The sequence below is a fragment of the Chiloscyllium plagiosum genome, unplaced genomic scaffold (assembly GCF_037043375.1).
Source record: "Chiloscyllium plagiosum isolate Xiang-an unplaced genomic scaffold, Cpla_swu_hap1 HiC_scaffold_25, whole genome shotgun sequence".
NCBI lineage: Eukaryota > Metazoa > Chordata > Chondrichthyes > Orectolobiformes > Hemiscylliidae > Chiloscyllium > Chiloscyllium plagiosum.
Window position 1 is genome coordinate 50,504,095 of NW_028270163.1, and position 23,908 is coordinate 50,528,002.

At 42.1% G+C, this 23,908-nt stretch overlaps 1 protein-coding gene across 2 annotated transcripts in view; it reads left to right on the plus strand.

The window, feature by feature from the left end:
• The window catches only part of hgs (hepatocyte growth factor-regulated tyrosine kinase substrate), a 55,279-nt gene that overhangs the window by 23,556 nt on the left and 7,815 nt on the right, over nt 1–23,908 (plus strand). The window contains exons 5-18 of one of the 2 annotated variants that reach the window (XM_043714998.2): nt 3,712–3,835; nt 6,443–6,495; nt 7,362–7,430; nt 7,808–7,932; nt 9,924–9,950; nt 12,617–12,701; nt 15,658–15,756; nt 15,986–16,081; nt 17,481–17,519; nt 17,637–17,780; nt 17,905–18,118; nt 19,426–19,598; nt 20,884–21,024; nt 22,503–22,680. In XM_043714998.2, the coding sequence (XP_043570933.1) occupies nt 3,712–3,835; nt 6,443–6,495; nt 7,362–7,430; nt 7,808–7,932; nt 9,924–9,950; nt 12,617–12,701; nt 15,658–15,756; nt 15,986–16,081; nt 17,481–17,519; nt 17,637–17,780; nt 17,905–18,118; nt 19,426–19,598; nt 20,884–21,024; nt 22,503–22,680 (1,567 nt within the window). The remainder of the gene's footprint in view (nt 1–3,711; nt 3,836–6,442; nt 6,496–7,361; nt 7,431–7,807; nt 7,933–9,923; nt 9,951–12,616; nt 12,702–15,657; nt 15,757–15,985; nt 16,082–17,480; nt 17,520–17,636; nt 17,781–17,904; nt 18,119–19,425; nt 19,599–20,883; nt 21,025–22,502; nt 22,681–23,908) is intronic. The other variant, XM_043714999.2, reaches the window with a different exon arrangement.

Below are 23,908 nucleotides of genomic sequence, written 5' to 3' on the forward strand. Positions count from 1 at the left end.
CAAAGAATTCAATAAGGTTTGTGAGGCACGACTTGCCCTTCACAAAACCATGCTGACTATCCTTGATCACATTATTCCTATCTAGATGTGCATAAATCCTATCCCTTACAATTCTCTCTAAGACTTTGCCCACAACAGAAGTGAGACTCACCGGCCTATAGTTACTAGGGCTATCCCTACTCCCCTTTTTGAACAAGGGAACCACATTTGCTATCCTCCAGTCTTCTGGGACTACTCCTGTAGACAAAGAGGACATAAAAATCAAGGCCAATGGCTCTGCAATCTCCTCCCTTGCTTCCCAGAGAATCCTAGGATAAATGCCATCAGGCCCAGGGGACTTATCTATTTTCACCTTTTCCAGGATTTCCAACACCTCTTCTCTACATACCTCAAAGCCATCCATTCTACTTATTTGTGCCTCAGTATTCTCATCGACAACAATGCCCTGTTCCTGAGTGAATACTGAAGAAAAGTATTCATTCATTGTCTCCCCAATCTCTTCCGCCTCCACACGCAACTTCCCCCTACTATCCTTGACTGGACCTATTCCTACCCTAGTCATTCTTTTATTCCTAACATACCTATAGAAAGCCTTAGGGTTTTCCCTAATCCTATCTACTAAGGACCTTTCATGTCCCCTCCTTGCTGCTTTTAGCTCTCTCTTCAGGTCCTTCCTGGCTACCCTATAACTCTCAATCGCCCCAATTGAACCTTCACGTCTCATCTTGAGATAGGCCGCCCTCTTCCATTTAACAAGGGATTCCAATTCCTTATTAAACCACGGCTCCCTCGCACGACCCTTTCCTACCTGCCTGACAGGTACATAATTATCAAGGACACTCAATAGTTGCCCCTTGAACAAGTTCCACATATCATTTACACTCTTGCCTTGGAGTCTACTTTTCCAAGCCACACATCCTAAGTCATGCCTCACCGCATCATAATTTCCCTTACCCCAGCTATAACATGGCTTTGTGAAGGATAGGTCGTGCCTCACAAACTTTGTTGAGTTCGTTGAGATGGTGACCAAACAGATAGAGGAGGGTAAAGCCGTTGATGTGTGTGCGCATTTCAGTAAGCCGTTTGATAAGGTTCCTCACGGGAGGCTATTGCACAAAATATGGAGGCATGGGATTGAGGGTGATTTAATGCTTTGGATCAGAAATTGGCTAGCTGAAAGACAGAGAGTGGTGGTTGATGGGAAATGTTCATCCTGGAGTTCTGTTACTAGTGGTGTACTGCAAGGATTTGTTTTGGGGCCACTGTTGTTTGTCATTTTTATAAATGACCTGGATGAGGGCGTAGAAGGATGGGTTAGTAAATTTGCGGATGACACTAAGGTTGGTGAAGTTGTGGAAAGTGCCGAAGGATGTTGCAAGTTACAGAGGGACATCGATAAGCTGCAAAGCTGGGCTGAGAGGTGGCAAAGTATGAGGTGATTCATTTTGGAAGGAGTAACAGGAATAGAGTACTGGGCTGATGGTAAGATTCTTGGCAGCGTAGATGAGCAGAGCGATCTCTGTGATCATGTACATAGCTCCCTGAAAGTTGCCACTCAGGTTGATAGGTTGTGAAGAAGGCAGACAGTGTGTTAGCTTTTATTGGTGGAGGGATTGAGTTTCGGAACCAGGAGATCATGTTGCAGCTCTACAAAACTCTGGTGCGGTCGCACTTGGAGTATTGCATACAGTTCTGGTCACCGCACTACAGGAAGGATGTGGAAACTTTGGAAAGGGTTCAGAGGAGATTTACTAGGATGTTGCCTGGTGTGGAGGGAAGGTCTTGTGAGGAAAAGCTGAGGGACTTGAGGCTGTTTTTGTTAGAGAGCAGAAGATTGAGAGGTGACTTAATTGAGACATATAAGATAACCAGAGGGTTAGATAGGGTGGACAATGAGAGCCTTTTTCCTCAGATGGTGATGGCTTGCATGAGAGGACTCTGCTTTAAACTGAGGGGTAATAGATTAAGGTCAGTTGTCAGAGGTGGTTTCTTTACTCGGAGAGTAGTGGGGGTATGGAACGCCCTGCCTGCAATGGTAGTAGACTCGCCAAACTTTAAGGGCATTTAAATGGTCATTGGATAAACACCGGTGAAAATGAAATAGTGTAGGATAGATGGGCTTCAGATTGACTCCACAGGACGGCACAACATAGAGGGCCGAAGGACCTGTACTGCGCTCCAATGTTCTATGTTCTAGACAGCGAGTATCAAAAGCCTTTGGGAGACATGGAAAAACTTGCTGTGCAATGGGAGCACTAGCCAAAACTGTAAGGAGCCATAAAATCATTCTAAACAGCAAATAATGAAAATACAGTGCCCATCATTTTAAATAACTCAGCCATATTATAACGAAGGAAGGTGGAAAAATCTCGCGTGAAACCATTTGGTGTTTACTGTTTTCAGTGCAATGATTTGTTTCCTCTTCCCACTTGCTTCCCTTTCTTTCTCCTTTCAATTTCTTTGTTTCCTATTTATAAATTCTATTTGCAAATTGCTTTCAGGTTTAAACATGAGTGGATTAATATCCCATTCCAAGTCTTTTGACTGTCATATCCCACTGAGGTAACAATCATTAAATTGTTCTGATGATAGGGTCACCAATCTGAAACCTTAACCCTGTTCCTCTGAGCTGCTGGGTCTTTCCAGTATTTTCTGTTCTTATTTCAGGTCTCCAGTGTGTGCAATATTTCTTTTTTGGATCATTATACTGTGGCTATCTGTTTTTGGGATGAAAATATCACAATGATCCTGCCTCCTATAAAGGCAGACAATCTTTTTTACAGTGCTTTAACCCTGGCCCGGTAATTCACAGAAATGGTATGTTGGAAATCCCCATGTACTATTGGAACCCATTGAGCTTGACTTCATGATGAGTGGATTTTTTTTTAAATACATAAAATTCCTTTCTGCAATTTAATCTGAAGCATTTTTCGCCTGGAAATGATCCCAGAGAATTGACAAGGAGACTTCTGTCTCCCAATAGCATTTGGGCAACATCTACTTCCTGATGACTCAATGTATCTTGTGATTGTAAAGTTCCACCCTGTTTTAGAGAGATCAGCTGATTGAAGGTTGAATTTGCTGACACAGCTCAAACTGCGGGTGAGACTGAGGTGAAAAAACTTTGTAGTATAACAAAACGACATGAGTTCCAAACTTTTGGGCTGTATGTGAATCTTATGGATGTGAAATTATCTACCTTTCTCATGAATAACTTTGTACTCAAGTTAACTTCCTCCTGATATGGGTAAAGACCAAGTAGCTCTGAGCAGTGGCATAGGCTGCAGTTCGAGTGAATTGACCAAATTACCCCTCGGTTGAAGATGGTTAGCTGTTTTCTTTACACAATCCATCATCCATGTGTATTGTATGAATCACAGAACCACAAAATCTGGAACCTTTAATTTTTCTGACCCATCTGCCTTGTGGAACCTTGATAAATCTATGTAGATACTTTCCAATTGATCGAGGTTATTACACACCTCTGAAGCAGAATAATATCCACATCAATACCTCCTCAATCCCCCTTGTAACTTTCTCAACCTCCGTTAAGTTAACAAGACTTGAACTTGCCTTAACAAAACCAGACTGACCATCCCTGATTAATTATTAATTATGTCTGGTGTTTCTGAATGGTTATCTTGCAGGGGCAGAATTCTCTGCCTTACTGGTTGTGTTGCTTTTTTAAGTCAGTCAGTTCTTGCTTCACAGAAACAGGTAGAGACGAATGTTCGGACCAAGATCTTGCAGCTGATCCAGGCTTGGGCCCAGGCCTTCCGCAACGAACCCAAGTACAAAGTGGTACAGGACACCTATCAAATCATGAAGGTTGAAGGTAAGAAAGTCTCAATGGCAGTTTGTGGCATCTGTGAATTAACCAACAATTGACCAGCATTTGCAGAACTCTTCAGCCAAGAGGGCTGAGTGGGTAATCCCTCATGGCCTCCTCCTGTGGTCCCTGGCATTACAGATACCAGTCTTCAGCCAGTTTGATTCACTCTGTGTGATATCAAGAAACAGTTGGGGTCACTGGATCCTGCAAAGGCTACGGGTCCTGACAACATTCTGGCAATAGGACTGAAGTCATGTGCTCCAGAACCTGCTGTTGCTCTAGCCAAACTGTTCCAGTACAGTTGCAACACTGCCAGCTACCCGGCAATGTGAAAAATTGTCCAGGAATGTCCTGTACACATAAAACACCACAAATCCAATCCAGCCAGTTACTGCCCCATCACACTGCTCTCAATCTTCATAAAGTGACAGAAGGTATCATCAACAATGCTATCAAGCAGCACCTGCTGAGCAATAACCTGCACAGTGTGGGGTTCTGCCAGGGCAACTCAGCTCCTTACCTCATTGCAGCCTTAGTTCAAGCATTGAGAAAAGAGCTGAATTCCAGAGGGGAGAGTGACAGTGCTTGCCATCAAGTGTGGCGTCAAGGAGCCCGAGCAAAACTGCAATCTGTGGGTGATGGGGGCAAACTCTCCGCTGTTTTGAATCATATCTGACACGTAGGAAGATGGTTGTGGTTGTTGGAGGTCAGTCATCTCATCTCCAGTACATCTCTGCAGGAGTTCCTCAGGTTAGTGTCCTAGGCCCAACCAATGACCTCTTCTCCCCCCCCCCCCCCCCCCCCCCCTCATCGTAAGGTCAGAGGTGAAGAAAAGAAGCTCTTTTTCTCAATGCTTGAACTAAGGCTGTAATGAGGTCAGGAACTGAGTGGCTCTGGCAGAACCCACACTGGGGCATCACTGAGCAGGTTATTGCTGAGCAGGTGCTGCTTGATAGCACTGTTAATGACACCTTCCATCACCTTATGAAGATTTCGAGCAGTCCGAAGGGGCAGTAACTGGCTGAATTGGATTTGTGCTGCTTTTTGTGTACAGGACATTCCTGGCACTTTTCCACATTGCCAGGTAGGTAGCAGGGTTGTAACTGTACTGGAACAGTTTGGCTATAGTGCTGATGATTGTGCAATGTTCAGCACCATTCACAACTCCTCAGATACTAAAGCAGTCCATGATCAAATGCAACAAGATCTGGACAATATCCCAGTAACATGCATGCTGCATAAATGCCAGGTAGCGACCATCTCTGAAAACAGGCAATCCAATCATTGCTCCTTGACATCCAGTAGTGTTGCATCATTGAATCCCCCAACTGTCAACATCCTTGAGGTTACCATTGACCAGAAACTCATTTGGACTCACCATATAAACATAGTGGGTTCAAGAGCAGGTTAGAGGCTAGGGCTACTGTAGTGAGTAACCCACTTCCTAACTCCCCAAAGCCTGGCCACCATTTATGAGGGCAAGTCAGGAGTGTGATGGGATGCAGGTATCTGTGGGTGTAGGACTGGAGGAAATGAGAGATGGGCCCGTCACCCTTTTGGAAACTAGAATGAGAATGTTAATATTAAGACATTGACCAGAGCACAGGAGTGATGGGGGAATGGGACTTGGTGGGAGTTCAGTAACGAGCAGCATGGTTTTGGGTGACCCCCAGTTTGTGGATGGTTGAATGTGGGAGACAAGCCAGGGGTGTGTGGGGATGGTGAAGTCTGCACCTGCCTAAGGCATGAATTAAGGTTTTTGTAGCAGGTTCTCAGCTGTTTACTCTGATGATGGGCTTAAAATGACTGAATACTTTGACTAAACATTTGCTGTTTTTACTCTTATTTGATGTATGCCATGTGAGTAATTGATATCCAATTTGTAATATCAGATATGCAGAGACTGGTGTGTACGCTTTACTTCCTGCTGACAGATTACTCTTTTTTTTGATGCCTAACCCAAGATTCAAGTTCCATGTGACTTCTTGGATTTTTGTATGATGTGCGTTTGTTTTAAAAAGTTATTGCCTCCATGTAAAAACTTGCTTTTTCTTCCTTGTGTACCCATGAGGGAGGAACCCTACTCTTTTTTTTTTTACTCTTTCATGCCGTGTTATCATATCCTCGTGTCAAGTGTACCTCGTCTATGTTACAATATTTTTGGTTAACTGACGACACAGTTACTTTGATTAATGCTGCAGGAAGGTTACTGATCACAGCAATCAGGATCGATATCTGGTTTGAAATCACATATTTTGCGAAATTTGATTTTAAACCAGAATCAATATAATTTTGCTTTTAACCAAATGTGAGCTTCTTTTCTGCTTGGCTTTGATTTTCAATTTGTTCTCCTTTTGCCTATTTTGCTTAAGTATGAGTCTGTAGATATTCTGTCATCAAACTGTTAGAGATGTTGTTACACACCAGGTCAGACTGGAACCTAGGCTTCTCATCTCAGAGTTAGGGACACTAACACTGCACCAGAAGAATGCTGAAGTTTGCATCTGACTTCCATATTAATTATACATAAATCAATATGAATTAATTATGACATGGATGCCTTATGGTGTAATGTTCTGTTTTAATTCTAATATCTTTTAACCACTGCAGGGAACGTCTTTCCAGAGTTCAAAGAGAGTGATGCCATGTTCCTTTCTGAAAGGGTAAGAGCTACCATTACCAGCCTTGTTGGAGTTGGTATAGGTTTTAGTGTTCAAGTTGAAGACAAGAGAGAGTGCCTTCTGTTGTGAATTTGAAGAGGCCTCATTTATTGCTTGGTTTATTAATGAAATTTGATGTTTTAAGTATTTGTGTTCTTTGTGATCTGAATTCACCACAGCAGGCCCTGTTCCTCATGAGGCCATAATTTGATTGCTGTGAAACATTGTGAAAGTATCAGAAGAGTGCACTTTTTCAGACCGGCAATTTGTGCAGGGTTAAATTTCCTCTGAATATTATATTAATGAAGCCTGCACCTAGTTCATGGTGCGGGGAATAATTATGTTCTTTGGACAAAGGAAGATTGGATTTCCTTTGCATCTTTGGCAAGCACAGGACATCCCAACGTGCCTTCGAACTAACAAAGTAAGCAAACATTTTATTAACCAGCACCTATGTGACCAGGAGTGTCAGTTGATCAACAATTCTGGTTAATCAAGAGCTCCACATAATCTACATAAAAACATACACTAAATTATAGAAATGTAATGCAGAGATACACATCACTGTTATACTTCATTTACAGCGTAAATCATTTAATGATATTTTGCCTTAAATAAAACTTACCGGCAGAGAGCCTTCTCACTTGCACCTCAACTGACTACTCGGAGATCATGATAATTCAGTAAATATCTGGTATTTGAGGTATTTAATTTTTGCTCATTTATCGAGAGTTTGGTTTATAAGGTGCCCGTTAAAACCAAGTTTGCTGTCCTTATATAGTAGGAAATATGGCTGCTTGCTTGTGCAATATAAGAAAATCTTGCCTCAAATCTAAAGGATGCGAAGGATTTTTTACTTCTCTCTGTAGGCTCCTGATTGGGTAGACGCTGAAGAATGTCATCGGTGTAGGGTGCAGTTTGGCGTGGTCACCAGGAAAGTAAGTTAATACTTGCTCTTTCATATAGGCCAACTCCTTTTATTATCGGCCAGTCATTACTCATGCAGATCATATCATTTGACTCTCTAAATGAGCAGCCAAGACATTTTGGCAGCCTTTAAGTAGCTATACCACTAGGGAGGTATTAGAATATATATGAATAGAAGCTTGATTTATTACCACCTTTAACTATTACTGCTTTGTAGCCAATAAATTATCATTGCAGTTCAGTCACTGTTGTGATGGAAGATAACGTGACAGCCAGTTTGTGAACAGCAAAATAAATAGCTGGATAGTTTTATTTTAACCGCACAGTCACGTCAAACTCCTGGATTTGATTATTGAATGCCATTCTGCTTTTTAATTCTGTTCTCCAGCATCATTGCAGAGCATGTGGCCAGATCTTCTGTGGAAAGTGTTCCTCTAAGTCCTCCACCATCCCCAAATTTGGGATTGAGAAGGAAGTCCGAGTTTGCGAGCCATGTTTTGAGCAGCTGAACAAGTTAGTAACTTTGGTCTTAATCTGTAGGACTTCAGAGTTGGTTATTGTGCAGCGACAGCTAGTTGGATTTCTGTAAAGGTGTCACTGTGCACTTGAGAGTCTCCTGTTTTACCCCTCTCTAATATTGCCTGGTCTCTGAGTGATGCTGAGCAAAGGTAAGGCATTTCCCCTGGGGTTTGGGGATGTGGGGTAGGGTAGAGTACCTGACGAAGTCAACTCCTGAGAAGTTGCATCCAAATAAATGCTGTTTATGGATTTATGGAGGGGTAGTCTCGCTATTCGCAATATTGCAAAGGAAGGTACATAAACAGTTCATTCATTTTTCTTGATTGACATGAAGCTACCTGGATACAGTCTGATAACAATCCACTCCTGCCATACCCTGGCATCATTGTAAAGCTCATTTTGACAATTCTATCCCATTTTCCTTTCTATTGTCACTTCATGGAACTTTGCCAACTAGTGCATCTTCTTTTTCATCTCCTATTGATGAACAACATCAGCAGGCACAACTCTTTATTCTGTGACTTTCTGCTAACTGGAGATGCCATGACCTTCCTCCCCTGCTCCATGTAGTTCAGATTGATGTCATAATCAGAGTTTTACAGCATGTAAAGAAGCCCTTCAGCTCATTGTGCCTGTGCCAGCCATCACCTAACTGTTCCCATCCCATTTTCTGGCATTTAACCTGTAACCTTGTATGCTATGGAATTTCAAGTGTTCATCTAAATACTAATTAAATGTTACAATATTTCCTAACTATACCAGTCTTTCAGCTGGTGAGTTACTGGTATCCCCACCCTCTGGTCGAAAGAATTTTCATCAAATCTCTTCTGAGCTTCCTGCCCCTTATCTTAAATATATGTCCCTAGTTATTGACCCCTTGACTGAGGAGTAAGTTTCTTCCCCTCTGTTTTTCTAAATTTTTCCACCTCTACCAGATCTCCTTCAGCCTTCTGTGCTCTAAGAAAAACAACCCAAGCCTATCTCATTTCTCTTTATAGCTAAAACACTCCAGCCCACACAACATCCTGGTTAATCTTCTCTGAGTACAGTCCAGTACAACCTTTTTATAATGCAGTGACTGGAGCTATGTGCACAACTCCAGCTGTGACCTAACTTTATAACTGAAGAAATGGTGACAGGAACCTATGTCCAATCTTAGTTTGTTGACTGAGCGTTAATCAACTCTGTCATTCTGATTTTGCATTTCTAATCATTTACTAGCCAATTTTTAGTGACTTTGGTGACAGTCACTGTCCTATATAAATAAAAGTAATGGGAGTGAATCTTCCAATACATGCTCTGCAGAGCCACATAATGCCTGAAATCTTCAACATGGGCAGTTGATGTGCCAAAACTGCATGGGCAATATTTTGGTACCATAATTTATAATGATTAATGTCACTAGAATAACTTAGCCAAAAAATTAAAAACAAGAGATGAGATTTGTGAATAAAGAACACAAGCTCATGTCATTTCATCTTAATAGATGATCTTAACATTGACCACTCTTTATTCACCTTGGCATACTTTGATGCTGGATCTTTGGAAATTATTCTTGAATACACAATTTAGAAGTATTTTGGTTTAACGAGAGTCCAAATGCAGCTTTCTAGTTGACTTCACTAAAGTTCACTTCAGGTAGACTTGACTGTCTGCTTTAAAAACTGTACTTTAATTGCCCTTTTCAAAGCTGGTGTCTTGCTTGTGTGCAAAGAAATTTTGCTCCTTTTTGTAAGTCTAGCATATTGTTTTGTGGCCGTTGCTGGATTTCACTTACTCGTGCAATTTGTAAAAGAATCCCTGTGTTTGAATGGGGCAACATCTGACCTGGCTAAATGAAACAATGTAAAAAATAAACTGAGGAGCTCCAGCCCGTGCGCCATTAGTGTTTATTTGAGTAGGCTGAGTGCAACAGTTCAGGTTGTTTAAAAAAAAAACTTGGTGTGTATGTACCTCCATGGTGACGTATAATTTTTTTTTCACAGAAAGGAAGACCTTGACAGCAGTAACATGTACGCCAAACTTTATTCTCATTGAATTGGTAGATTGTAATTAAACCAATATTATTACCTCGTAACTTCAGCGTCGTATAAAATACTTTTTGCTGCTTTTTGAGTAAATTATATATTTAATTACCAAGATTGTAAAAGATTTGAAGTGGTATAGATATGTAATTTAACATTGTTTATTAACTGTTGACAGTCAGTATAGGTTTCCAGCAAAGCTTAAGATTGCAGTAAATGAAAGAGTACGCTTATATATCGGTAAAACATGTCCTTCTAAATTGGAACCATTCAAACTGGGATTAATGCCCACAGCTGGGACTCTCTTCCCCTGCAGCGTATGAAGTTGAAAGATAACTTTATAGAGGTTTGTAAAATCATAAAGGGCATAGATAAGGTGAATAGCAAGGGTCTTTTCCCTAGGGTGGGGGAGTTCAAAACTAGGGGGCATATTTTTTAAGGTGAGAGGAGAAAGGTTTGAAAAGGACACGAGGGGGAAAGTTTTTACACACAGAGTGGTTTGTACGTGGAATGAACTGCCAGAGGAAGTCTTGCATGCAGGCAAAGTTACAATGTTTAAAAGACATTGGATAAGTTCATGAATAGGAAAGTTTTGGGGGAATGTGGGCCAAACACAGGCAGGTGGGACTAGTTTGGTTTGGGAACGTGGTCAGTGTGGACCGAACAGTCTGTTTCCATTCCTGATGAAGGCCTTCTGACCGAAACATCGACTCTCCTGCTCCTCGGATGCTGCCTGACCGGCTGTGCTTTTCCAGCACTCTCTTTAACTCCATGACACTATACCTGGAACCTGAGTGGGCACTGTGCTCATTTTCAGTCCCTCTGGCATTGGTTTGGGGGAATCATTAGATTTAGAGAGTAGGAAAATTGGAATCACTGTAGAAATATCACCGCCTTGGGACTAATCTGGGTAAAAATAGGTAGTAGCCACATGAAGAGGGTAAGCAATGTTGACGGCATCTTCAAGTGATAAAACATCCATGCAGAGAAGTGAGATGTGCACCAACCATCCTTCAGAGAGCATTTCTTAATCCATGTGAATGTGTGCATTATCTGCATATTCTTTGTTTAATTTTTCCAGTTTTTCGGTAGGCTCCCATTGAGGATCCAATCCACGGGCCAGTGTTTCAGAAAGATCAGTAATGTTTTTCTTAACTGTATTTTCTCATCCCTCCTGGTCTTGCTCTGGCAGTGCTGTCACAAATTAATTATAGTGACAGCTGTACATCCAAGCTCCAAGGGTGCAAGCTTTTGTTACTCTGATAAAGACACTACCACGTTTCCAGATCCAGTAATGTCATGGGTTGCTGTGATGGCAAGATTTCCTGCTCATGTGTCCGTGCTAATCACCCAAGTTACTGGGTTCTATTTAGGAAACACTTGTGTTAAACCCAGGTCCCTCTTGATCAGGCAACCATGAGCAAGTCGGGCATTTTCAGCTTGGAGAGGTGATGACCTAGTAGTATTCTCGCTAGACTATTAATGCAATGATCTGAGGAGCTGGGTTCAAACCACACTGGCATAAGTTAAGCGTTGAAATCAATAACAGGTGTAGAGTTAACAGTCTCATGATGAGCGTAAAACATTGTCGATTGTTGGAAAAACACATCTAGTTCAGTAATATCACTCAGGGAAGGAAACTGCTGTCCTTGCGTAGTCTGGCCTATATGTGACTGCAGATGTGGTTGACTCTCAACTGCCCTCTGGGAAATTAGGGATAATCTGGGTAATAAATGCTGGCTTTGCCAGCAATGCCCACATTGTTGTGAATGATTTAAAATGAAGTTTGACTGAGACCCACTATAGACATGTTTGCTGTAATGTTTGAGGGTTATCCTATTCCCATTCAGGTACCACCATCCCTTGAGGCGAGTGTGAAAGTATTCAGAAGTCAAAACGTGTTTTTTGTCCTTGATGTGGTCCCCTTGTCCAACAAAGCAAAAGGCTTATTCCTCACACTGAGGCAGTCACCTTGCCTGGTCCAAGTACTAATGGAACAGAAGTGCCTAGCAAACACATTCAGCAGCTGACTGGACCAGACTTCAGTTTCATCAAAGTAGTCACAGAAAGAGTGGCAATTCTCAAAGCTTGGCAAGAGTTGGATTTCTCATCCAATTGCTGCAAATGATGAGGACCTTTTGAAACTGTTTCTCTTTTCCCACTGAGCAACACATCATAGCCACAGTCTGCAGCAGTAGTGTCTCCCCCCTCAGCTTCTGGCTAATGATGTGGGCGTGTCAGCCTGTGCTTACCACATGAAGGGAGCATTGGACCTCTGACCATTAATGTTTAATCACAGCAATTCCAAAATTACTACCATGAGTCTGATATGTGAGCCGAGATTTTTGATCTACTGACAAATAAAATGCTTACCAGTCCTTAATCCAACAGCACCTCTTGGTTTACACTTCCCAACAGCTTTTTGAATTAGTGACACAAGCCATTGTGTTTTTATGTTATATTGTGTTTGCATAGACTTTCCAACATTAGCAGGCTCCAGTGAGGTAGCTGTCTGGATTCCTGAGCTTCTGTATATGAATGCTAATCATTTCAGGTTTTCCAGAAAGCACATAATTTGCTGTCATTTGCATTGAGAGATTGAAGTGGTGTTTGTCTTCCAATAAAGGTTGACCTTTTTCTTATTCCTTTCCCAGGAAATCTGAGGTCAAATCCACAACTTCAGCACCAGTTGACCTTCCACCTGAGTACCTGACTAGCCCTCTATCCCAGCAGTCACAAGTAAGCAGCAGTCCAGTAGAGTTCAGCGTGTTTGTAGTGTCCTTTTGCACAGCAGATATTTTGATATTTTAAATTTGTGATGAAGTGGGTTTCAAAATTTAAATGATTACGTTTCAGCTCACTCCTGCCAATTAAAACCTGGTGCATCAGGTAATTGTAAATATCACCATTCTGGGAGTTATCATTGAAACCCTTATCGGAAACTGCATTGGACCAGCCATATACGTGCAGTGTGGCTACAAAGGCAGGTCAGACCATGGGAATTGTGTGACAAGTAACAAAGGAGACAAAGCAGGAAATTACAGGTCATTTTGCCTCCCGTATCATTAGGAAAATGCTAGGATCTATTACTAAAGAGGGTAGAGCAAAGTACTTAGAAAATCTTAATGTAGTCAGGCAGAGTCAACATGGTTTTGTGCAAGAGAAACCGTCTTTGACTAATTTGACCTAACAACAAGCAATGTAGATAAATGGAGGAACCTGTAGATATACTGTACTTGAATTTTCAGAAGCATTTGATAAAGTGCCACATCAAATGTTGTTACTCAACTAAGGTTTTGTGGTGTAGAGAGGTTACACATTAGCTTGGGTAGAGGATTGTCTTACTCCAATGGGAAGCAGAAGCTGGACATTAAATGTGTTGATTTTGGGTTTGCAGATGTGACAAGTGATATGCCACAGGGATCAGTGTTGGGTCTGCATTGTTTACAGTTTATATCAATGACTTGGATGAAGGGTACAGTGTAGTTGCTAAATTCATTGATGGCACGCAGCGAATTGTGAAGGAAGACATGGCATCTGTAAAGGAATACAAATAGAATAAGTGTGTGTTCAAAAATTTGGTAGATGGAGTGGGAAAATGTAACCTTGTCTACAATGGCAGGAAGAATAGAAACGCAGCATGTTATCTAAATGGTGAGAGAAATCTGAAGTGCAGAGGATTCTGGATGTGCTGCTACATTAATTTCAAAAGGTTAGTCTCCAGGTATAGCAATTGATGAAGGCACCCTTTGTGGAAGGGAAATGGAATATTGAGGGAGGAATATTTTGCTACAGTCATACTGAATGTTGATGCAATCACATTCGGAGTTTTGGTCTCCTTAAACACATTCACATGCTCTCTTAAGAGCCATTCTGAGAAGGTTCACTTGGTTGGAAACTAGGCCAGATGGATTGTTGTATGAGGAGAGGTTAGACAGGCCAGTGGAGTATCCACTGGAGTTTAGAAAAGAGTAAGAAATGACTTGATTGAAGCAAAGAAGATCTTGAGGGGTCTTGACAGGTAGAAATGGGGAGGATGCTCCTGTTGTGGGAGAATCTAGATTGAGGGGTTACTGTTTAAAAATCAGGGATCACTCACTTAAAACAGCCAAGTCAAAATTCTTCCTCTCAAAGTCACGAGTCTTTGGAACACTCTTCCTGTAAAGACAGAGGAAGTGAAGCCTTTGGATATTTTTATGGCAGAGGTGGGCAGATCCTTGGCAAGCAAGAGGGTCGGTATAAGGTTATCAAGGTTAGGCAGCAATGTGGATCTGAAGGAATAATCCAGTCAGCTGTGATCTTATTAAATGATGGATTTGCGATGCTTGTTCCAATACTCATCACTTGATTGGATAAATGATGAAAGGATGGTTTCCCCTTGTGGGAGAGACCGGAAGTATGAGACGTGATTTAAAAATCAGGGTTCTCCTATTTAAAACTGAGATGAAGAGGAATTATTTCTCAAGATTGTGTCTTTGGAATTCTTTCCTGAAGATTGGTGGAGGTTATGTCATTGAATATATCTAAGGCAGAGTGGATAGATTCCTGTTGAACAAAGGAATCAAAGGTCAACTGGGTAAGGAATAAAGTGGAGTAGAAACCACAATACGATTAGCCATGACTTTGTTGCATGGTCTTATCCTAATTCTACTGTCTGTATTCCCCAACTCTGTCCACCATCTACAAGGCATATATCAGGCATATGGCTCAATACTGCGCATTGGTCTGGATGAGTGCTGCTCAAACAATTCTCAATAAGCTGAATACCATCCAGGACAAAGCAACTTGCTTGATTGGTACCCAATTCACCACTTTGAATATTCGCTTCCTCCACCACCAACACAAAGTCACATCTGAAAGATACATTGCAGTAATTCACTAAGACTCCTTGGACATACCAAACCTGTGACCACTACCACCTAAAAGAACAAGAAGAGCTGGTGTGTGGAAGCAGCACTGCTTGCAAGTTCCACCCGCCATCCTGACTGGAAACTATGTTGGATGTTCCTCCATTGACACTAGAACAATGTTTTGGAGCTCCTTATCCAACAACATTTTAGGTGTAGCTACACCACAAATACTGCAGCGGTTCAGGAAGGCAATTTAGCACCACTTTTCCCAGCTAGTCTTGAGAAGATTTGTAGCTCAGGTTGAGATTCTGGATGTAGATTTGCTCGCTGAGCTGGAAGGTTCATTTCCAGATGTTTCGTCACCATACTAGGTAACATTTTCAGTGAGCCTCCGAATGAAGCACTGATTTCTATTTATATGTATGGATTTCTTTGGGGGTGGTGATGTCATTTCCTGTGGTGATGTCATTTCTGGCTCTTTTTGTCGGGGGTGGTAGATGGGGTCTAACTCGATGTGTTTGTTGATAGAGTTATGGTTGGAATGCCATGCTTCTAGGATACTCGTGCGTGTCTCTGTTTGGCTTGTCCTAGGATGGATGTGTTGTCCCAGTTGAAATGGTGTCCTTCCATATCTGTATGTAAGGATACTAGTGAGAGAGGGTCCTGCCGTTTTGTGGCTAGTTGATGTTCATGTATGCTGGTGACTAATTTTTATTCCCAGTAATCATTGGGAAGGGCAATAAATGCTGGCCCAGCCAGTATTGCCCACATTTTGAGGAAAATGTCAGAGTTCTGTAAATGTGTCTCTGACAGCCCTCGTGTCTTCTGCTTTCTGATTGTGACAGTTGCCTCCTAAGCGTGATGAAGCTGCCTTACAGGAAGAAGAGGAGCTTCAGCTAGCAATAGCCTTATCCCAGTCTGAGGCAGAGGAGAAGGAGAGAATGGTGAGTAAAGCTTTTTGAAATTAAACTGCTCCAACTCCTGAAAATGTGAACTAAAGAGAGTAAATGCTGGCAAACATTTGGCAAGTCATGTAGTGTTTGTAAAGAGAAGAACACAGTTTGTGTGTCTGGAGGTTCAGTTAATAACAGACGGTACACTGAGCTGCATGAGTTTATAGACTGTTGATATGTGCTCACTTATGAGAATGACCTGAGACTTCTCCTTGTGCAGAGACAGAAGAACACTTACTCCATGTACCCAAAGACTGACCCAACACCAGTCACCTCTTCAGCACCACCAGTCAGCAGTCTTTATTCATCTCCTGTGGTAAGAGTTCTATGTCAGTTTAGAATGTTCCTAACCTGAAGAACAGTGCTGGTTGTATATGATGCCTCTTGTCCCTTCATTTGGTTAATGGAACTGACCCTTGTCCTAATTTTGCTTATTCGAGCAAAGGACTTGCTTTTGCCATGCACTCTGTCATGATTTAACTGGAAACAGTGCACTGATAACGATTTCTCACTGTTCCACAAGCCATCACAAAATGTGTGAGAGTAACATTCCAGTGAGGCCTCCAAAATGACTTAATTATGCCTGATTCACTGCTACTCAGAACAAAAGCAATTCACACCAGGTTTGTAAGTAACAGGGAAGAAAAACTCTTTATTGTAACAGACTTAACTTTAACAACAGCATTGAATGGAAAGGATTTCTAACCCACTATGTAATTTAGGCTATACCCCTTCTCTCTCTATCATGATTAAGTCAGAGATAAGACCAACTGCACATGGAAAATTAATAGGCAGTGTAAATTAATTTCTGATGATCAAAAGTCCAGATTTCATGGATGTATTAAGTTAACTTGCATCCTTTGTCATTTTATTTTATTTTAGTACTGATGACATGCTGTATCGTGAGAGTTACTTCTAGGTTCAGTGGTTGATCAGGTGGACCTAGGTCTTGTTTTTTTGTAGAACTCTTTCATCAGCCCAAATACTGAGAGAGAGAGAGAGAGAGAAAAAGAAAAAGAAAAAGATAGATGCTTTCTGTCTGCAGGCTCTGGAAGTTTCTCTCACTCTGCTACTCTGGCTCTTGTACCTTCTGAATACCTTGCGACTCACCCAGAGGACTGTTATCAGGCAGAGTTTTCTTAATTCGAAAGACACTATCTAGAATTTTCCTCCTCATTGCTTCAAAAAGCAACATTTTACCACTTTGATTTTTGAGTTGCAAATCTCACAGATAACTTCCAATTTAGTTTATTGTCCTCAAAAAAGAAAATATTATGGTCTCTTACTACCTGTGTCTCAAGGTACCTTTTATAGTGTGGTCACTGTTGTAATACTGAGCACCTGTTTTAGTGATGTTTGTATCCTTGCTTGATGGCTGCAAATTTCACCCTTGAACTGGAGTTTTAGGTAGCCCAGGAGAGGGGAACCTCTACTCTGCCCCTGAAGCAGTAAGATTATTGTTAATGTTACCTCTCACAGGTTAACTCCAGCACAGAGAACTGGCACCTCACTGCTTACATTGAGTGGCCATGTTCACTCCCACAGCTCCAAATATCAAATTCATTCTGGGAATGTTGAGTTACCTACTTATTTACATCTGATTTGGATTGTGAGAGAGAATGTCTTTACTGTGCTCTGAGAGGAACTCCATGCCGAGTTTAGTGATGTTGAACATAAAATGCCAGTGAGTCAAACATCATATGTTTTTCTTACAGAATTCTTCTGCCCCAACAGCTGAAGAAATTGATCCTGAGGTGAAATATAATCCACGTTCATAACAAATTTTCAGCATTTTTCAAATGTAAGTTTTCAAATGAGGCAAAATACTTTGTTTTCCTAACTTTTCCTTTTTTTTTTTTGAAAAAAAATAGTTGGCTCGATACCTGAATCGCAACTACTGGGAGAAGAAGCAGGAAGAGGTTAGAAAGAGTCCCACTCCTTCGGCCCCAGTCTCTGTGGTGGAGTCTGTAACCCAGCCTATTGAAACTCAGACCACTCCTGTTGCAGTTGTAGAGGTAATTAATGGGGAAACGGCTTTGGGCTGCTTGTTTGGCAAGAATAAACACAGCCAATAAACTCTGCCCCTTGTTTTATGTGATGTCCTCTGACCGAGTATCTGTCTTCGTTTTTGTGGTTCAGCAGCAGTACCAGAATGGAGAGTCCGAGGAAAACCACGACCAGTTTCTAAAGGCATTACAGAACTCCGTGGTGACATTTGTGAACAGGATGAAGAGCAATCACATGCGTGGCCGCAGCATCACCAATGACACTGCCGTGCTGTCTTTGTTCCAGTCCATCAACAACATGCACCCTCAACTCTTGGAGCTGCTGAATCAGCTGGATGAGAAGCGCTGTGAGTACCAGAGGCCAGGGAGAGATCCCTGTTTCAAAATAGGGTGATTTTTTTCATTTGTCCATGAGATGTGGGTCTCTCTGGCAAAACCATCTCTAATTGTAAAGAGGGCAGTTAAGAGTCAACCACATTACTATGGGTCTGGAGTCATACATAGGCCAGACCAGGTGAGGATGGCAGATTTCCCTTCCTGAAAGATATTGGTGAACCAGATGGGTTTTATAGCTATCGACAATGCCAGATTTTCATTTAATTCAGATTTCAGTAGGCCATATTGAAATTCAAGCCTGTATCCCCAGAACAGTAGTCTAGATTTTTGGATGACCAATCCAGTGATATTAGCACTCTGCCATTGCCTCCCCCAAGTTCCATAGTACAAGTGGGTGAAAGGGCTAGAAAGGTTTGATAGTGGGCTGTGATAATGTCTAGTGGGAGCATAAACCATAAGACTTCGGACCAAATGGCTTGCCTTCATGCTTTCCCAATCAGCTGGTCTGTCAGTGTGTTGGCAGAAATCCAGGAGCAGCCAATCTGACCGTGGATCCTGACCATGGTATCCAGCAAGAAAGAGGCAAAAGCCTAATGGGACTTTTACCAAGCAGCTGTATGCAAACTGCTGTAGGATGTGAAATTCTCACTGATTATCTCCTAATATTTACAATAGCTTCCTCAGTCTGTCACTCTGCTTGTGAAACCCTTCAAGCCACACCATGAATTAAAACACCAGTGTTGGAGCTGGTTAGGATACTTCTGGTAACCAGATTGACTGTTCCCTTTTGTACTCTGGGTACTGATTAAAGGAGGAAGAGTGCAGTCCGAAATTGGCAGTCAATTTAGAGACTCCAGTTCTATGATCATAAACTTTTAATTAGTTAATTATTAATTCTGCTGTAAGATAATGATGTAAGGTATTTGATAAGATCCTTAGGAGAAATGAGGTTTGGGTTTAAACTTTGGAATGTGCGGTCTCAAAGGGGTGGTTGAAAGAGGTGTAATAATGACGATCGAAAGAAAATCCGATGTAGACATGAAAGGAGAACACTTGGAAGATAATGAGGAAAGGTTGACGCGCTGCACAAATCTGATGGCTCTACCGAAGAGCTGATTTGGGCACGTGTTCTGTGGAACCCAAAGGTGTCACTTTTGGAATAAAAACTCCATTCGAAAGCTCCAACACACAAGGATTTGGAAGATACTTTGATCAAAGTGATGCTTTTATTAAAATCTGTGATCGATGGTTAGCAAAACAAATGAACCAATTAGTTGGTTTAGTTAAAGTGATTTTTGTTGTTGTTGTTTTATTTCAGTGTATTATGAAGGTCTGCAGGACAAGCTGGCCCAGATCCGAGATGCACGCGGGGCACTGAATGCTTTACGCGAGGAACATTGCGAGAAGCTGCGGCGAGCTGCTGAGGAGGCTGAGCGCCAGCGGCAGATTCAGTTAGCACAGAAACTAGAGATCATGAGGCAAAAGAAGCAGGTCTGCCTGCATGTGTGTCTGCCTGCGTGTGTGTCTGCCTGCGTGCCTGCCTGCGTGCGTGTGTGTGTTCAGTTCCTCCACTGGCTGAGATTGCCATGAAGGATGCTCCTTCTCGACCTCTCCCCTAATCTGAGATATGGTGATCCTTCGGTTAAACCACCAAGTCATCTCTGTCAGAGAGCAGCCCCTATAGTCTGGTGTATATGACTACCTTACTTTTTAATGTCACAAAGTACTTTATAATCATCATTGGACTCTATGTCAAAGAGAGAGATACGAGTGGTAATGTCACTGAACTGATAATCCAGAAGCCTAGGCAAATGCTCTGGGAGACATATATTGAAATCCCACCATCACAGCCAGTTGAATTTAATTTGAAATTGATGGCTAGACTCTATAATGATGACCATGACAGCTATCATCAATTGTTATTTAAAAAAAAACCTCGCTGGCTCATTACTGTTCTTGGGAAGAAACTCATGCCTCATGTGGCTGACATATGATGCCAAACCCATAGCAATGTGATTGACTCTTAACTGCCTTCTGAAGTGACTGAACAAACCATTCCATTCAGGGGCAATTGGAGATGGGCAACAAATACCAGTAGTGGCCAAATTCCATGAAATGATAAAGGGAAAAAAAATCTCAATAGCCAATTCCACAGCAAACCCATAAACAGCAGTGAGATAAATGACAAAATACTTCAGTTTTGAAATGCTAGTTAAGAGATAAGTATTGGCCAAGAAATCCGGGCCAATAGTTCTGCTTCCAATACTGTCAGGGTTACCTCACCGTTTCTAGGGAAGGTAAGACCGCCTCAGTTTAACATCTAATTGTAAAAGAGCCTGTGCGTGGGTAGAATTTACATTTCTCTTATTTTCCCAGTGAGTTACTTAATTCTCCAAAATTCTCATAAGTGATATGCAATCAAGGAAGCTAGTTATGGAGATGGTGGGGTGACCTTCAAATCTCATATGTTCCAACCCCCTCCCCAAAACACACGCGTGCGTGTACACACACCCCAGACTGCCCAAATCGATGCACTGACTGAATATTTAGTTTGCTGTTGGATCTGTTCTGTGATATCTAACCCATTGTACAAAATGCAGCAAAGAAATGCCTGAGACTTCAATTAATCTGACGCTCCTGTTTAACTTGAATCCTTCCTATTATTCTGCTTCTCTCCATGCCCCTTCTAGCAGGGGTTTGTGTTTCCTAGTGGCTCGCTTCAAAGCAGTGTCAGTCTTGAAATGAGTTCTGAACCAGTTGTTTTGTTGTGTCTCAGGAGTATCTGGAAATGCAGCGACAGCTTGCCATTCAGAGGCTGCAGGAACAGGAGAAGGAGCGGCAAATGCGCCTGGAGCAGCAGAAGCAAACCATTCAGATGCGAGCGCAGATGCCGGCTTTCCCTCTGCCGTATGCACAGGTTAGAGTTCGCTGTCTGAGTAAGTGTCCTGGCCAGGGGAGCGTGGTTGTAACTCAGTTGGGAGAGAGGGAATGTCCTGTAAGTGAGAGCAGAGTTCAGGCAAATGAATAAATTAGAATCTGTGTTGAGATTATGTTGTAGCCTTCTATTCTTAGAGTCATAGAGAAGTACAGCATGGAAACAGACCCTTCAGTCCAACTTGTCCACGCCGACCAGATATCCCAAATCAATCTAATCCCACCTGCCAGCACCCGGCCCATATCCCTCCAAACCCTTCCTATTCATATACCCATCCAAATGCCTCTTAAATGTTGCAATTGTACCAGCCTCCACCACTTCCTCTGGCAGCTCATTCCATACATGCACAGCCCTCTGCGTGAAAAAGTTGCCCCTTAGGTCCCTTTTATATCTTTCCCCTCTCACCCTAAACCTAAGCCCTCTCGTTCTGGACTCCCCCTACCCTATCCATGCCCCTCATAATTGTATAAACCTCTATAAGGTCATCCCTCAGCCTCTGACACTCCAGGGAGCCCAGCCTATTCAACCTTTCCCATAAGCTCAAATCCTCCAACCCTGGCAACATCCTTCTCAGTCTTTTCTGAACCTTTTCAAGTTTCACAACATCTTTCTGATAGGAAGGAGACTAGAATTGCACGCAATATTCCAAAAGTGGCCTAACCAATGTCCTGTACAGCCAGAACATGACCTCCCAACTCTTGTATTCAGTACTCTGACCAATAAAGGAAAACATACCAAACGCCGCCTTCACTATCCTATCTACCTACGACTCCACTTTCAAGGAGCTAGGAACTTGCACTCCAAGGTCTCTTTGTTCAGCAACACTCCCAGTTGGCTTGATTTTTGTTTTTGACACTGCTTATGCAGTTCTTAAGTATCACTTGTTTTGTTTTTACGTAGAGGATTAAAGAGTATTTGTAAGAAAGAGGTTATGACTTGTGCACATAACCTGGTGCCCTGTTGTTTGTAACTTGCCTTTCTCCACATCTTATGCAGTTGTTCATCTGTATACATGATTTTCATCTGTATAATGATGGATAAACCTGTTCCACTCTTCAAAGAAACTAAACTTTAATAGGGGGCAACCTGTCTAAGTAATAGGTGTGCGAGCCCAACTGGATTTTAATTTAATCTGTGTCCAGATGCTGTCTCAACTGCTTAAAGTTTGTTAGTTTGACAACTGATGTTGTAACTCCCTTGTGCTTTTGTGTTGATCTTGTTTTGTGGATTTAGTTACTGCTTTTAGAAGGAAAACCAGGTTTTTACTTGTTCCATTTTGTTGAGAGTTCTCTTTTTCGGTTATGTTCCAACGATTTGTCATAGTGCACCATGAAGTCTCCACGTGGTTGATATGTTGACTTATTGTGTGGTAGTTATTGGACGAATCACTGCTCGAGATATTTAAGTAATTAAATTTCACAATCTACTCCTGTTTAATCCTAAATGTTCCTTCTGCCTAGCTCCAGTCCATGCCCCCTGCTAGTGGCGTTATGTATCAGCCCGCAGGTCCAACCAGCTTCCCTGGCACTTTCAGCCCAGCAGGCTCGGTGGAAGGATCTCCAATGCATTCTGTCTACATGAATCAGACAGGACAGCCAGGCACTGGACCATATACCTCGATGCCAGTCTCTGGAGCAGGTGAGGTGTGGCTACTGAGTGGCCAAGCAAAGCACTCTGGGCACTGCTGCTTTGCATCAAACACTGGCTAAACACCGGGTGCTTGTTTTACATCCCACTATCTCATTCTTGTTGCAGCCATTCTCTGGGTCACCAGGGTCAGGATCATGACTCAGTTGTTACCGAGTGTAGATAGGAAAGTGGAGCTGAGACCACAACCAGGTCTGCAGTGATCTTATTGAAAGGTATACAGAACAACCTAGAATTTCCAAACGAGATGAGCGGGGAATATTTTGTTCGGATGACTGGTTGTTCGGATAACGTTTTTATGGGACCTTGAGATCTTGTTCATATAATCTGAAAATTGGATAATTGATGTTTAGATAACAGAGATAGTACTATAGTAGGATTCGAGGGCCAAATGGCCTCTGTATTCCCAAAATCAGTGATGCTGATACCTCTGTGATGTTCTTCCTCTGAAATACTTGTCTTTATTGGTGGTCCACCAGACATAGCATTAACAAATTCCTATTTGCGACAGTGACTGCTAATATTTCTGATCCCGAGCATCAGCAGCATTGGTATAACAATGTAAATCGGTTCATCCATAGAAAAGATGATCACTTAATTTTCACTTGGATGTTGGAAGGATGTTTCCCCTTGTAGGAGAGACTAGAACTAGGAGCCACAGTTTCAGAATCGGGGTCTCCCATTTAAACCTGAGATTAGGAGGAACGTGCTCTCTCAGAAGGCTGAGTCTTTGGAACTGTCTTCCCCAGAGAGTGGTGACAGTGGGGGCACTAAATACTTTGAAGATAAAGGTAGCTAGAATCTTGACCAACAAGGGTGTTGATAGTTTCAGGTGTAGGTGTGAATGTGGAATTGGGGCCCAAATCAGAGCTGTCACAATCTTGGTGAATGAGCAGGTAGGATGATCGATCATCTCTTCCTAACCTGCGTGTCCCACAGTTTAGATATGATTTGATTTATTATTGTCACTTGTACCTAGGTAGAGTGAAAAGTTTTGTTTTGCATGCACTACAGTCAGGTCAGTAAAGTACATAAGAGTAACAGAACAGAGCGAGGAATACAATGTTAGAGCTGCAGAGAAGATCCACAAACAGCGAGATCTACATTAAATTTAAAGTGTGAGAGGTCCTTTCAGAAATCCAGTAACAGCGGGGAAGAAGCTGCTCTTGAACCTGTTGGTATGTGTTTTAAGCTTTTGTATCTTCTGCCCGATGGAAGA